This window comes from Acipenser ruthenus, chromosome 16, assembly GCF_902713425.1.
Source record: "Acipenser ruthenus chromosome 16, fAciRut3.2 maternal haplotype, whole genome shotgun sequence".
NCBI lineage: Eukaryota > Metazoa > Chordata > Actinopteri > Acipenseriformes > Acipenseridae > Acipenser > Acipenser ruthenus.
In genome coordinates, this window is record NC_081204.1 from 7,357,438 (window position 1) to 7,374,937 (window position 17,500).

The window sequence follows — 17,500 nt, forward strand, 5'->3', positions numbered from 1 at the left end:
AACATGCAGTGTCTAGAGTATCTGTTGGCAATGATAAGCATCCTCTTGTTTGTTTGTTTGGTAGAAACACACAGAATCACCATGGGTACTGTATTTAGCTTAAGAATCAGGGGGCCCTGTGGTGAACCTCAGTCTGGGAGCAAACATAGCAGTGGCACCACAGCTGAGCACAAAAAACTGTTATGTTATTCGGTTTACCAACAATAAATCACAAGCTTTAATAGAATTGTCAAAACACAGTTTATATTAAATCACTAAAACTTAAATATTACTGCTTCCTAAGTAAGTCAGATGGCTGCTTCGCCATGCAAGGTAATTAAAGGATGTATTTGATATATGCAATCCTATTTTAAAAGAAAAGTTACTTACTTAAGGAATGACTGGAAATCTTCACATATTGTTTCACAGCCAGGCCATTTGCATACACCATGCCCATACAGAGGGTGGCTGTGTGGGTTATCTTCGTTGGATAAGCTTATGATGAGGGGGGAAATAACAAACACAACCATTTTAGTACAATATATCGTATTTTGTAAGGTCAAATTCTTGCAGTAAATGTTGAAGTAGAGTGCCAAATTAAACACAATAAATAAAGATACAGCAATTATATTTTGAGGGTTCAGTGTAGCCAAACACTCTTTGATAATGAGTAAAGGCTGTAGTCATTTGGACATCAAAATTAATATCCAATAGAATGTGCAAATTTAAAAAAAAAACATACTGGTTATTAGAAAACACCATCAGCAGTGCAGGACTGAAGTAAAAAATGAGTATGCTGAATTAAAATCGTGTGTAATATAAAGCAACAAAAAGACAAATCGTCTTCAAATATTACACACATAGTGGTAGGAACTCATTTTTTGACAGTTGTGGGATATGACCTATGATTAAAAATGTTTGTACTGTATGTCTTTAGGTGTGTCTGCAAAGTATTCTCATGAATACAAAGGGTTAACCCTTCAGAAGGATTCCAATCAATATGTAACGATTTAGCTGCACTGATCCAAGTCATGAGACACTTAGATCCAGACCATGTGGTGCTCAGGGAAATGTTGTCTCTGTTGAACTGACTGATGAACCGTATCCCCAAATCAACCTTATTGGATTGAGTTTAGGACAAATGATTGCTTCAACAGTAAATACACTATCTTCCAGAAATCCATCTGGCAAACGTAAGCAAATAAATATTTTACATTAGTGGAAAATATATTGAAAAAACATGAAGACATACAACAGAAAAAAATACCGGATAGGGTTATCTCTGTTCTTGTTTTATTAGTATTTGTGATTCATAATTAACAAAACATATATCATTGGTTGAAATCTGAGTGTAATTATAACTGTTTTATCTACAGAATACTAACAAAATACTATGGCCAATATTATCCACACTTATTCCAATCATAATCTTCCTAAAAAACTAAAAAAAGACCCAAACAATTTGCTAATTAAATTCAGAATTGTATATATATATATATATATATATATATATATATATATTTTGTTAATAATTTTCTGTTACGTTATCAAACTTCTTGCAATGTTACCAATATATATATATTTTAAAACACATTAAATATATACAATTTCAATAAACAAAAAAATATATTGTGTGCATGATCAAATTCCCAACCCCCCCACCCACCCCCCCACGCCCCCACGCCCCCACGCCCCCCACCCGAATAAGCAATTGCAACGTTCAGCGGTTCCATTCTTCAACAGGGAACACTGAGAGTTAAATGTCCCTTTCACACTACACTAGCCTCTGCAGCTGCAGGCACATCTACAGTGTCTGTATGAATGGGACAGACTGCCATATGGACATGGAAACTGAACAAGCTGTACGACTCTCAGCTACAAGTGCCTAGGGGACTGTCCTATATAGGTACCACCTGTGCTTTAGAAGCTCTGTGCTTCTGACAGCATTCACAACCCATGAACGTGTAGTTCATCATTCTTACAAACGTGAAAACAAAAAGACACCAAATGTATTTCCTAAAACATTTTTTAAAAGATGTTAATTATAACCAAATCCATTACAAAAGAGCTCCTCTCACCATCTCTAAACCATTTTTAATGTATAAACACCATGTTAGAACTGCTGAATTAAAATGTTCTGATTTATTTTGATGTGCCAATTCAGCTGGATAAAATAACTGCACAGATTAAAATCTCAATTTATAGATTTAGGCAAAGCTGTACCTAGAGTATTACATTTTAAGGATCGTCACAGATTTTTCTGTACTATAATTGCTTGCTTAAAAGGTTCAGATTTTTCATAACAAGTGATAACTGCATTGCAATTAGAAAGCAGTGGAGCAGTCATGAATGTGGTTAACACTTCTTTTTCAAGATACATATATATATACAGACGTGCTCAAATTTGTTGGTACCCTTACAGCTCATTGAAATAATGCTTCATTCCTCCTGAAAAGTGATGAAATTAAAAGCTATTTTATCATGTATACTTGCATGCCTTTGGTATGTCATAGAATAAAGCAAAGAAGCTGTGAAAAGAGATGAATTATTGCTTATTCTACAAAGATATTCTAAAATGGCCTGGACACATTTGTTGGTACCCCTTAGAAAAAATAATAAATAATTGGATTATAGTGATATTTCAATCTAATTAGTTTCTTCAATTAGTATCACACATGTCTCCAATCTTGTAATCAGTCATTCAGCCTATTTAAATGGAGAAAAGTAGTCACTGTGCTGTTTGGTACCATTGTGTGCACCACACTGAACATGGACCAGAGAAAGCAAAGGAGAGAGTTGTCTGAGGAGATGAGAAAGAAAATAATAGACAAGCATGGTAAAGGTAAAAGCTACACGACCATCTCCAAGCAGCTTGATGTTCCTGTGACAACAGTTGCAAATATTATTAAGAAGTTTAAGGTCCATGGAACTGTAGCCAACCTCCCTGGGCGCGGCCGCAAGAGGGAAATCGACCCCAGATTGAACAGAAGGATAGTGCGAATGGTAGAAAAAGAACCAAGGATAACTGCCAAAGAGATACAAGCTGAACTCCGAGGTGAAGGTATGTCAGTTTCTGATTGCACCATCCGTTGCTTTTTGAGCGAAAGTGGGCTCCATGGAAGAAGACCCAGGAGGACTCCACTTTTGAAAGAAAAACATAAAAAAGCCAGACTGGAATTTGCTAAAATGCCACAATCCTTCTGGGAGAATGTCCTTTGGACAGATGAGTCAAAACTGGAGCTTTTTGGCAAGTCACATCAGCTCTACGTTCACAGACGAAAAAATGAAGCTTTCAAAGAAAAGAACACCATACCTACAGTGAAACATGGAGGAGGCTCGGTTATGTTTTGGGGCTGCTTTGCTGCGCCTGGCACAGGGTGCCTTGAATCTGTGCAGGGCACAATGAAATCTCAAGACTATCAAGGCATTCTGGAGCGAAACGTACTGCCCAGTGTCAGAAAGCTCTGTCTCAGTCGCAGGTCATGGGTCCTCCAACAGGATAATGACCCAAAACGCACAGCTAAAAGCATCCAAGAATGGATAAGAACAAAACATTGGACTATTCTGAAGTGGCCTTCTATGAGTCCTGATCTGAATCCTATCGAACATCTATGGAAAGAGCTGAAACTTGCAGTCTGGAGAAGGCACCCATCAAACCTGAGACAGCTGGAGCAGTTTGCTCAGGAAGAGTGGGCCAAACTACCTGTTAACAGGTGCAGAAGTCTCATTGAGAGCTACAGAAAACGTTTGATTGCAGTGATTGCCTCTAAAGGTTGTGCAACAAAATATTAGGTTAGGGGTCCCATCATTTTTGTCCATGCCATTTTCATTTGTTTTCTTATTTACAATATTATGTTGAATAAAAAATCAAAAGCAAAGTCTGATTTCTATTAAATATGGAATAAACAATGGTGGATGCCAATTACTTTTGTCAGTTTCAAGTTATTTCAGAGAAAATTGTGCATTCTTCGTTTTTTGTGGAGGGGTACCAACAAATTTGAGCACGTCTGTATATATATATATATATATATATACATATATATATAATTAAATTATGAATGATGCATACACATTAAGACCTCTGTTTTGATACAGCTAATAAATAGATGTGGAAGATCCATTATAATGAGTTTTTAACATGAAAATGTCCCAACTGATGGAAATTGTACTGTTTTTTTTTTTTTGTAATTTAAAGATTTGTTTCAATTCTTTCCAAGTAGGCATGTTGGTTAATTCTATATTAATAAGATATTGAATTCTTGAGTGTATTGGGATTTATCGTGCACAGAGCTCAGAATAAGGGCAGATGTGCCCTTTTAAATAGCAAATGACTAAACAGTAGTAAATTACAAAAATTATATAAAATGATCTACATTAGTGTAATGAGAGAACTATGGAATGGTAAATCCTTTGCAGCCTTTTTGCACCCCAACCTCAAAGGCAACACTTAAATTAATTTAAACATTTTCAGAATTCTCTAACATAGTTAAATTTACACATTCTTACTCAGGAACTGTCAGGTTCCTATTATTATCTCACAGCCCCAGGGATGAGCTATAATGATCTTGTTACAACAATATGGAAAACGGTGCCATCAGAAATATCATTTTAAAATTATACATGCATACTTTCAAAACTGACATTGAATTTATAATGCAACGTTTAGCCCTTGCTTGTGTGTAACCTTTAAGATATCTGTATGTATCTTTAAAAAGTGTTTTTCAGTTGATACCATAAAAGCAAATTAAATCAGCTTAATAAAATCAAAGCATGTACAACACAGTGAGCAATGAATTCCAATGTTACTGAATGCCCAACAATCACACGGGGAATGGATCTTAACAACCCTTGATTTGAGCTATGGCATCCTCCTCACAAATTGCACTATAATATCCTTTAGCTCTGAATATTGATAAATATCTCCACATCACAACAGGGACATTGCTCTCAATTGGCACTCTCCACCAAACCGTGTTTTTCCTCCCCTACACTCAAGGGTTTACCCTGAATGATTTCATTATAATTTTCCTTGTAGAAGACAAATTAAAGGGGAGAGTAGGAGTGTCATGCCAAATCAGATTATTTATCTCTTTAACAGATTGCTGTGCTCCAAACCCCATAGCTGCTGTTGCTGATGGATGCTGGGTAGAATGTGGGACAAGTTCAAGTAGGGATGCTGATATGCTCACCTCCAGTAACACTGAATGGGAAATACACCGAGCCGTTCAAACTTATACTGTTGTCCATTTATGGCACTGAACCCCGATAATGAGATGTTTTTTTAAAAGAAATATGTAATATAAATTTTGAACTATCAATTATCATTCAATATTTAAATATACTTGCATTTATTTTAAATGGAGATGCTAGCATATGTTTCAGCAACGTGGTTGAATTTCTTCTCCTTTCATAAGAAGGGAAGACAAAATTGCAAGAACGGTGCCTGTGGATGCACTTAAGGTTTTAGTTGCAGGCGTCTCAGTGCCTGACCACATTTTATATGACACATGAAACCAACTGCATGGTGCTTAGCTCTACTGTAAATGAATGAGTCTATTAGAAGAAGAGAAAAAAAGCATCAGAATGGCATTGTTACTGTTGTACGAAAAGATATAAGAACTGTAAAACTCCATCAGTTACTGGATAAATGGAAGTCGAGGGATTAAATGTGTAACATATTATTAAATGCCATAAGGTTCAAAATTTGATTCATTTAGGACACAATTGAACTAAATTGCTCCTTTGTGTCAATAATATACTTTGAACACCTGTATGCGACTTAAAACAACTTGGTTGTATTTCACTTGAAGCTTGAATTTTCACTTGAAAATTATTAACAGGAGACGCACACATTCCATTGTAATAAACAAAACTCTTAAAGCCATTGCACACTGGATCCGACAACGCATCCAAATTTAACGTGCATCTAAACAGAAAAAAACAAAAATGTGCACACTCAGTCCGTAATTATCATACGACGGTGATACATCAATTTTGGAATCGAAACAAGTTTGATTTGATCCGTGACGTGCGTTAAAAATGACATTGACTAATGAAAAATGACTGGGAACACACGTGGATAAAGACATTTTAGAATATTGAGGACTAATAATGCTGTATTTAAAATGGTACCCAATTCGTTATTTTTATTTCTTAAAACAGTGTTTTCTCACGGGATCAATTGCAAGTATTGAATGCAAATCTTTTTTTTTTTTTTCCTACCTGTTTTCCAGATTATATTTTACATTTGAGATGCTCATCTGAAGGTGAAGGAAACAACACTAATACATACATTTCTGTAATGCTAGTTGTTTACCTTGGTGTGGCAATTCACACTTCCTGAGGTTGTCTTTGATAGCACCCATAGACAATGACTTAAGCAAATCAGTGTAACACTGTCATGACGCATAACATTATGCTTGGGTCTTCCTGTAACCATGGTCAACCTCTAGGTCTTTGATAATATTACATCCACAGACTGTTGCCTTGGTTGTGGGTTTCAGTATTGCGTCTATGAATGCATGAAAGATCCCCCTCCCCTAAAGCATGCACTCAGTTCTGATGTGTTTCTATCTACTGTAGCAAATGCATTTTGAAGACCCACCACATGATTAATGTAATTTACAGAAGCCAGAGTGATATTTAAAAATCAGAATGACATAAAAGCTGAGGTCTACACACTTCTAGATCTTCTCCATTGTGACATTCAAACTGCAGGTTCTCATTTTAAATTGAGCTATGCACTGTACTCCAATCACAACATTGGCTCTAGATGTGTGCACAGTTAGGAAATACTATAGTTTGTTCATACACCATGGATAATATACAGTAACACTGCCCCAGAGATTGCAGTTGTATAACTACAGTACTTCTGATTGCACATTATGCTTATTTCACCAATGTAGACAAAACAAAACAGAAATGCAAAGTCCACTCTTGTTTAAAAAAAAATGATCATATTCTAACATACATTTTAAATAGTATCTACATCATTTGCACATTAACATATATCTTTTTTTTTATAGAATTGCTTGAATATCATTTGATTAACAAATCTTTACACCCATTTTGCTACTTCACCCTCCCAATCCACAGCCATATTTCAAAAGGGGATTCTACATCTGTGAACCCTTCCTTAACTTTGGCATTTGATGTTTTAAAGGGCTAAACATGTTTTCATTTGCACTGTTTTTATAATGACACAGAGGTTTTGAGCATTGAAAACACAAGTCAGATGCTGCACAGTGAGATCATTCTGCCTTAAGGCTTTTAGCTTTTAGTTCAAAGATCACTTCATGAAACAAGAAAAACAAGTAAACGTGTTATGAGAAATATATGGTATTCCTTAAAGGAACAGCAAATCACTGATTTTTCGAACATCTAATGTGCTTGCTTGGAACAGAAGAGTCTGTGCAGCAGATACATAGTTGCACAGTATCTGTTTGGATCCTGTAGCACGAATGAAGGGAAATGAGCGCTACATACCATTCTCTTTTGGGAGTGTGGCCCACATGTTGTCCATTTGTTGAGGCATGATGGTTTACTATTAATGAATTCTTCAGGGGAGCAGGTGAGTGGATGGAGCCAGTGGACAGGTCCAGGCTTCCGTGGTTGTTCGCCATGTTCTCATCTTTACTTCCGGTTACCTCTTTCCAGAGCTGCTGCACGTCTGCTGGAATCATGCCTGAAACAAACACATTGGATAATTAAATCAATTAACAGCTAATCCAACTCTCGTTGTCGGTTAATTCAATCAAAAGGGTCTGGAAACAAAGCCAAGTATTCATTGGAAAATATTTACTATGGTGTAATGCACTTGCAACACTTTTTTTGATTTCCCTATGTAATCAGAGCTTGTCTGTTTACAAATCCCATAATTGTGATCCACTTAATGTCCAAAATAAATACATTTCCTAAAAGACCTGCCATTGTGATTTAACATTTTAGATAAACATATTATATTACAAAACTAGCTAACAAAATCCACAATCATCAGACTACTTTTACATGTATAATTATGTTTGTGTAGAAGAGGTATTCTTTGCTTACTCCTTGTTGATGAAGGATAATAATAATATTGTTAATAATACTACCAACAGATAGATGATTCTGCATTTTTATAGCATGGCTTGCTTATTCACAAAGAAGAGGTTACAATACATCCCTGATAAAGCTGTTTTGTGGGCTTATAGCTCTATAACAGAAGAAAACAGGATCCACAAGACAAACAGATAACACATAAACAATAGATTCATTTCATGCAAGTCACAATATTCTGTAGCTCAACTATTGGCATATTTATGTTAAACTATTTTGTTACAACTGTAAACTGTGCACACTAGGTGTGGCTGCATGCATTGAATTTACTGGTTTGTACAGTATTTGCATCTTGTAACTGTATTAAGTTGAATTGCATTTGAGGTTTTCCTTTTGATGTCAAACACAAACACACTACATCAAGTCAAGTGCTTAGGCTTAATGTATTCCTGTTGTTGAAAATAACAGTGAGATGAGGATCTCAATGCGATCAGCAAAAAAATATTTTTAATTTGATAAGCTACTAAAGATTTTAATTATGCTCGTAATGGAGAACATTGGTCTAATGAGGCAATGGACTCAAGAGAGCTTAAGTGACCAAGAACTGTGAAGTGAGTCTGATGGGATTGCTGTATATTCACAGCAGATCGTTTGCATTTCAAAGAGCAGTACATGATTGCAGGACAAATCAATAACCTTTCCACGTTCTTCCGTGCATGCTAGCTTTCATTCATTTTAAAGTGTGTTACTGACAACTTTAATAAATGCATATTTAACACATCACATGCCAGAAACATTTTGTAATTAACAATACCTATTTAGTTCATGCAAATGAACTGTATTCTTCTCCACTTTAAATGTTACATGTTACACTGATTATAATCTTAAAATTGAAGTTAGTGTAGAACATTACACCAAGGAGAAGGTCACTACACAACCCAATGTCCTGTTTTACTGCATCTGAACGATCATTTTGCAACATCTTGCAAAGTGACAGTGTGCAATGTATTTTTAACCAACATGCTTGACAGAACTGTCTGCACACTAACAATTACCTGACAACCATGGTGACCTCAACACCACTATTTGCTCAGATGAAACAATGGTGAATAGACATCTGTGATGATTACAGAATAAGACGAGACCATGTAAGTCAATGTGCCCCTTTACTATCTTACAAATACATCATTTTTAATTTGATTTCGGGCTGGGCTGTACAGTACATTTTTTTTTTTTTATTAAAGCTATTTAAAAATGCTGAAAATGTTAATACATTTAACTCGCCTGTTACATGATTTGACCATTTTATATTTATTAGAAAAATAAAATCTTCTATTTTTGTCACAAATGTTATTGATGAAAATAACATGGACTTGACTAGCAGGTTATCTGATTATTATAGTAGACAGAAATGGAAAAAGGAGTTCTGAAAAAGCATATAGTAATATATAGTCTTTTTATGTTTTTTTTTTTTTTAATACAGCATTGGTTTATCTTTTCATTTTCCATTTATCAAAACAACTATTCTCCTCATTAGAGGTTGAAAATACAGACAGCGTTTTAAAAAATGTATGTTGTTGGGACAGTTGATTGATTACTGGTTGCAGAACTCAATTTCGCAACCCCAGGTAGTTCTGGCTCAAAGACAAGCAGAGTTCTTCAACCTTTTCCTGTCCTTGAACCTCCGTACCCAGGTGACCATGTTCAAGCAAGCAGAAAGTTGATTTAAGGTTCATAATGACATCAATTGTGGGCCATCATCCTTGGAATAAAAAAAAAATACCTTGTATCCCTGTCTCTTTAAACTCTGAAGTTACTCTTCATGGAGCCCCAATTCCACAGGGGATGATGACTCCACTATTAGTTTATTGTTCCATTAGAAGCAGACCTTTGGAGCACCTCTGTTTATATTTCTGTAATCACTGGCATACTGATAGACACCCCTTAGGCTTAAAATATGTTCCTTCCTAATGCTACAGGAACTATTATCCATACCACACAGCTAACCAAATCAATCAATGACACAAGGCCTGTATTACCTACCGGTGTCCCTGATGTGTTCCTATATGGATTACACTTCATGCATCGCCACATTCTTTGCTTTCATATTACTAACAAATTTGTCTTGTCACTGTCCCAGTGCCCTCTTTTGGACAATTTAACTGATGTTCTTCAGTAATGAACCTCACTATAAAAAAAAAAAAAACTCCTGGGTGGTATGTCTCAGAGCAAATAAAGACAAGGTAGCCAATTCCGTCCGGCTCTAGCTTAGGAACAGCTGCTTTCAATAGCATCTAGCCTGATAACTAAAGCTCATTACTAGAGTAAACACATCTGCCTGGAAAAAATACAAGGTGCATTTAGGCAAGGTAATCCCGTTTAAAAAATAAAATAATAATAATAATCAATTTCCAAAAAGTAAAACTTTTAAAATAATAATGAAAAAAACTTTTTGGTATGTATTACACTGTTCTGCAATTGCAAATGTAATTATACAAACTACAAAATTACTTGATTTATTACAGTGTAATACACGTTGTCCTCTATTCCCTCTAGAAGTGAGTTCATTTAAGTCTTCGAGAGAACAGTTAGTCAAGCACTCTCATGTAGTCAGAGTGAGCACACATGGGTCAAAGCGTTGGTGCAGGGGCTTAAAGGTCTCAAACAGGTGGGAAGGATTATTTTTAAATGAGGGGGCTCAATAAGCCTCAACAGAAACCATCTTAGCTTGCACCTAAACAAGGCAGTTGAAACATTGCTATAAAAAAAATGATAATACAAAAAAACAAAACCCTCTCAGTCACATTTATCTTGGGTGGGGCCGGTGGAGCCTGCATTCCTAAACTGTACTGTTTGTTTCTGTCTCCTTCTATGTTGTATGCTCTACAACAATAAACAAAATGAAAACCAGCATGTGCCCTAGTCATCCCGGAGTGCATATTGTATTACTTGACATGGTAGAAGTGATGGGGGTGCTTGCCTTGAGTCAGCTGGTGTACGGGAAGGGCAGCCTGGCCTGGCTGGATGGTGAGCAGGCCTTGCCGCTGGAGGTTCAGGAGGTGCTGCTGCTGAAGCTGCTGAACCTGCAGAAGCTGCTGCTGGAAGGCCAGCTGCTGAGCGGCTACCTGTTGCTGATCAAACACAAAAACATTACATTGTTACAGGATGTGTTGTTACCTTTAAAAAATATATATTTTACCCTTTGTCACCACATTAAATCAAGTACAGTCCACTGAAACCTTCAACCCCTGTTAATTATTATTTTATTATTATTATTATTGTTGTTATTGTACATGAGAAGACTTTTTAAGGAAAAAAAAACAAAACTTCATCATATGTTGTTAATTAGCCATGACAAACAATGAAATAACACTGTAAATCATTCATAGAAACAGTCACCGGATTTTAATTACACACATTCATAATTCAGCAAACAACATGGAACTGACTGTTAGTGTTTACTATGCAGGGCATGCTTACATTTACTTTAGTTTCTCTATGCTTTAACAATTGGCATGAAGTACCATAAACTTTTAGCTAAATAAAAAAAATAGAAGGGTGTTTGCCTAAAATTATACCAATGTCAGGGATCTATAATACCCAGCAGGTGGGTTTGGCAGAAACGGTTTGTTTAAAAAAAAAAAAATACCTGAGCTCTATGTAAATCTTCTAAGCAATTCAACAAGGCATTCAGAAGTTAAAAGCTTTCATAAAAGCTCACATTCCAACATCCTAACTGACCCTGATATTTTCCTAATGTACGCTTGACACATTTTTATGTGGATTTATCATCTTAAATGGCTGTCAAACTTAAAGAAAATAAATCCAGGTATAAGACTCTTTCCATTCGACAGCGTCTTTGTTGTGTAAGGAGGTCAGTGGAGCGGAACTCTGTTAAACCTTTTTTTGGCTAGCATGGGGTTTTGTTAAACATACATTTGCTCTAATAATTATCAGAGTGATACAAGCATAATAAATATAAGGAAATTATCTAATATCCCCAATCTACCAAGAATCATAACAATTGTAAGATCTTATCAAGATGATGGCTAACAATAGTGGAAACTAATTTAACCCTCCAAGAACTGTGACTGTACTGTGACGACCTAACTCGGACTATGCTTTGATTATACAAATCATAAAACGCTCTGTTAGACCGTGCCACAAATATAGCCGGTGATACACAACACTATGCTGCATAGTAATGCTTCAAAACCTACATTAATGCAGCGTTCATTTAAAACAACACCTTTGAATAAAGTGGATTTAAAATAAGATGCCTATTTAAAATAATAATAATAATAATAATAATAATAATAATAATAATAATAATAATAATATAACAACTGAAACAATGAACAATTATATTTTTAACACATATTATTGAGGAAACGTTGTATATGAGAAGTCAGGATATGAAAGTATACAAGCCAATTGTCCAAGAAAAGAAATTAAAAGCAATGCATGCTGCCAAGCAGTGTTCCCCACCCAATTACCAAACACAGGATACAAGTCAGTTTGTTTACTTCTCACAATTGAATGCATACAAAAAAGGTCTCCGTGCAGTCCTGCTGTCAGGTCAGAAGCCTGTGTTGAAATGCTGAAATATCTAGATAAAACTTGCATTTTTCGCTCCCTCCCTAATGTGTTTGTCAAAGGTCTACAATGTTTTCCGAGGGCACACCCAACAGTAATGGTTTTTAAAAAAAAAAAAAAAAAAGAAAAAAGGCACGGTCTGTTTATTTGATCACACTGAATATAATTTAAAGTATACAGTCTAACAAGTAAACATTTATTTACAGGGTGTATTTAGGATCTTGTGGGGCTAGGAGGAACTGTGTTGACAAAACAGAGCAAGATAGCTCAGTGTGGGATGCTCCTATTTAAAAAAAAAAAAAAAAAAACAGTTTAATGCTTTATTTTGAAATCAAAAACAGAAACTCAAATGGTTTCTCCTTGCTTGGAGCATGCTGTATCAAAATCCAAAGAAAATGGAATACCATTAATTATAATTATTATTAACAACAACGATGTTAATAATAAGATGTAGTTTTCCATAAGAATAATGGGCATATGAATAGTTAGTCTGCAGGTTTAAATGCTGTACTACCTTTTCTTAAGGACAGCACTACTAAACAAAAATTACGCTGTGGGGTTTAAGGAGAACAGCAGCTGCCATTAGCACCCCAAATAAATATCTGTTGGCCTTTAAGCTGAAAATTGCAAATGACTTTCCCTTTTATATTCCTTTTTTCCTGTTGTCTCAGCCGATCAGAACCCTGCACGCTCTCCCAGCATGCACGCTTAAATTAAAAACTACGTCTTACAGACCAAAGAAGACGTTAATAAGAAGTGGCAACAGAAAGAGACAAATACAACCCTGGACAAATGATAAGAATGACAGAGGCAACCCTTTATTGTCAGCCTTCAAATATAAAGTTAAAAGATCTTAGAAAAACTACATTTTGATGTCTTTAAAATAAAAGCAGCACAAAGTAACAACAGGGGGCTATTGTCTGTAAGCCATAGGGAAGAAGCTCTGTAATTCTTATTCTCCCTTTTGATTGCTGTTAGAAATCGGATTCAAAAAGCAACAGCAGAAGGAGAGATCCTCTTGAGGCTACAGCCATTTCCTGTGATCATGCACAATGCTCTTCAAAAGTTGTTTTTTTACTGATCCTGCTGATCAATTGCACCTTCGTTTGACTCCCCTCTTTTATTTCTGCTGTGTTTACATCAGATGCATCTCAATGACAAGCCGTATCTAAGGCTAAGAAACAAGCCTGTCATGTGGATTTATGGAAGCATCAAACCACAACTTGTCCAAACTGGGGGTTGCAGTTCATTAATTAGAGAGCTGTGACTTTGAAGTGTGGTTTTGAATATTTGGCTAATGCATGGTATATGCATTTTCATGGATCTCAGGAGAAAAACAGAATATTCTGCCTGTCTTTGAACTTCTTTTGACTGCACAATAATCATTTATTTGTCTACAATGATGCCTGTATCCCAGTCATTAACACACATTGAACTGCTGGTGATGAGCAAGCCCTACTGAGCTAGAATAAAACAGCCAAGACAACAGAGATGAGAGCATTCTGGACAGTGATATCCCACAATAAAACAAGCCTTCTATCCCTGCGCAATTTCCATTTGAATTATTTGAGAAGCTTTTAGTTTAATACTTTACACATTTTTTTCGTGGTCATTTTTTTTTTTTTTTTACCAAGAAAGCAGAGTTATGCTAAATGCAAACATTTAGCATAACTCTGTTTTGTTTATTAACATATAGATGCGTAAGAAGTGAGCCGAGCTGTGTATTTATTTCCTACCAGGACAGTTCAGTTGCGGTGAACAGCTGAAATGTATTACTCTTTGAGCACTCGGAGAAGAATCTGAGCTAACTAATAAACTTCAGTATGTTCCGTTTATTACAATTTGGACCAGAAGAGATATATTTTTCTCATCCACATTGCATTGTTTAGCAGGTTCATTTGAAGTGAACAAGTGTGTATAAAGGCAAGACTGTGGCGTACCTCTTTACTCTGTTTCCCACCATGTTGTTGCTGTAGAAGCTGAAGATGCACCTGTTCCTGTTGTTTCTTATAAAACTCTTGGAGTTGCTGCTGCGGGGATAGGTTGATCATAGATTAGCAGACTGACATTCAAGAAATCAAGTCATCAATTGGCTATTCAAAATAAATAATAATAATAATAATAATAATAATAATAATAATAATAATAATAATAATAATAATAATAATAAAATATAATAAAATGTATTTATTTATGTTGCTACTCTATTGTCAGGGTATGTTACAGTTAATAATTACCATGAAAGCAAAAACAACAGCAAATTATATTTGAAAAAAAAAAAATGAACTGCAAGCTGGCTTTATTGTGAAGTTTTTAAACTCTTTTGCTTTATGCTTTGTCATTAACTCACAAAGACCACAAGCGATATTTTTACCACCTAAATATTTTGTTGAGTGGAACAGCTCTCTCAGAAATGTTCTCAACGCGTACCTGTTGTAACATAAGCGTCTGCTGTTGCTGCAGCAAGCCCTGGAGCTGCTGGGGGGTCAGCACTTGCTGCTGGAGGATAAACTGCATTTGCTGAGGAGTAATCACTTGAGGTGTCATCATAGCCACTGATACTGGAACCTAGAATGAAAAAATAACCGGTAAAACTCAACTGCTCCATAACATAATTATCTTTGCATTTTAAACAAAAAGTTCAGATTTAAAAGTATGTCACCAAAAAATGGCAAGAGTTGTATATAATTATTTATTTCTTTTTTTGACAGCTTACACTATAGACAAGGTGGTAAAACTGTATGTTGGTGAACACGATTCTCTCATTATGGCCATCATTTACAAATCAAATATCCTAGAATACATAAACCACATTTCTAAAAATGGTATAAATGAATGCAAAATCTTAAAAGCTCACCATACAAAACAAGTGATTATTACAGGACACCCAAACTAGCCTAACTTGTACAATACATATAACTGTTCAGGTGGGCAAAAAGTAATTTCTGATGACATCGAAAGTAACCTGCAATCCTTAATTGCTTAGCCTCTATTCTAGATCCTGCCAGCATACAGATGCCGACAGTCTTTCATATTATATGAGATACCATTAACAGCCCCTTTCTGTGACATTTTAGTGACAAACAGCTATAGTGATGAACTTGATAGCATTTCACAGTTGCAACTGTTAACATGTCTCTGTGCATTGGCATCTTTGTAAGAAACCTGTACACTATATCTAAAAGGATGATGTCTTGTTCGGATAACAAAGCTGACATTAAAATGACAGTCTGTCTTTGCCAAGGTTTCACAAATTGCATTCAGGTTTATACCTAATGACACTGCTTTGAATTCTGCATGTATTTTAAATGTAATTTAGCTTAGAATTTGCAAAGGGACATCATTTATTTTTGACAAAGGGTGTATACATGCTGCTTCTTTCTTTATTCTGTATGAAACACAACTCTAAAACAAACACCTAAGTGATTAGAAAGCACAATTAGTTATATAGGAAATTTAGGTTTTATGTTGCTGTAACGTGTATTCCATGGCTGTCTAAAAGCGTGTTCCTGTGCATCTAAGTAACAATTCTTTTTACATTGAAAGACTGTTGTCCAATATGAAATTCAAGCACTTAACTGCTCTGATTTACATGATGCAGCACGGATAGAATGAAAATGCAATATTAATTCTCTCTAGTATCATGTCTTAATAAGCAGTCCATCTTGACTTTTTCACATGGTTTGTCCTGTCATTTGCATAGCCTGGACTCATTCCTAATTTCACAGTCATTATGCACTGATGTCCTGATTTCTCAGCATCAGTAATTTTGATGAACTAAAAATGGTTTTTGAAGGTCAACTACACAACATATCAACTATTGTGCAATATATGTTGGGGAAAAAAAAAAATGACAGATTTTTTTTTTTTCAAGAAATTGAATTAGCGTAATACAGTACACCCCCTGCCTAAAACATTTAGGGGGAGGAATAATCCATTGTCCCTCCAAATACATTTCACAGACGCATTTCTCTTCTGTAAGTAGCAAATGTGCATTACTTAATTATTTTAATATTTACTGAAACCAAAGCTGCAAAAACTGCAGACATAAAAAACAAAACGTACAGTAATTTCAAACACATTTTATGTATAGAGAGGTAAAGTGACTTTTCTGCCAGTCCATTCAATATTTTCTAATAGCCTAACCAGTTCTTGTATCCTTCTGTCCTATTGCCCCCCTGTGCTGTAACTAATACTAGGCATCAAAGATTATGCAGCACTGGCAATAGGCTATTACAGCCCACACTTTATTACCCATTACTAAGGTCATTAGCAGCAAGAATGATTGTACTGTTCTTAACCTATTGATCATCGTAACTACTACCATTTAATCCTGTGTTGAATGACTGGAAATCTGCTAAAAGCAGTGAGGGATGGGTGTAAGGAGGGGGTGGGGGGAAAGCACTGTACTATAGCCATGGATTCTGTGTTACTCCAATTGATATCAGTAACTAAATAAATATATCTAGGCTACTGCTTTCCATTTTCAGGATGATTTATATATAAAAAAAAAAAAAAGATATGCTAGTGAATGTTGGTAAACCATCACATGCATCTTGTTTTCAAAATAAATAAATAAATAAAACATTAGTACTGTAACTTGTTATAATAGGCTTTTAAAATGCATATACTATATGTTCATTATAATTTATAAGACATTTCTGCTAAGCTCTTTAAAACCCCAGCAAGCTGATTGTAGGTAAAAGTGACATGAGAAGCAGCACAAAACCATTACCAATGTAGCTACAAAACACTCAGCTTCTCTCTTGCTATCTAAGGCACCAGTTGTTCACTCATTATAAAAAATATATAATAAATAAACACAACTAAATAAAAAAAATAATAATAGTGTTCCTCTTAAAAACTCTTAAAAGCCTTGTATACTGTA

General features: G+C 35.4%; 1 protein-coding gene across 12 annotated transcripts in view; it reads right to left on the reverse strand.

Annotated features, from left to right (window-relative positions):
• LOC117411997 (forkhead box protein P1-like) overlaps window positions 1-17,500 on the reverse strand; it is a 165,780-nt gene that overhangs the window by 24,680 nt on the left and 123,600 nt on the right. For 10 of the 12 annotated variants that reach the window (XM_034019917.3, XM_058988650.1, XM_058988648.1 and 7 more), the window contains 5 exons: window positions 15,043-15,180; window positions 14,553-14,642; window positions 10,997-11,147; window positions 7,465-7,663; window positions 370-474 (listed from right to left, as the gene is read on the reverse strand). In XM_034019917.3, the coding sequence (XP_033875808.1) occupies window positions 370-474; window positions 7,465-7,663; window positions 10,997-11,147; window positions 14,553-14,642; window positions 15,043-15,180 (683 nt within the window). The remainder of the gene's footprint in view (window positions 1-369; window positions 475-7,464; window positions 7,664-10,996; window positions 11,148-14,552; window positions 14,643-15,042; window positions 15,181-17,500) is intronic. The other 2 variants (XM_058988651.1, XM_058988652.1) reach the window with 1 other exon arrangement.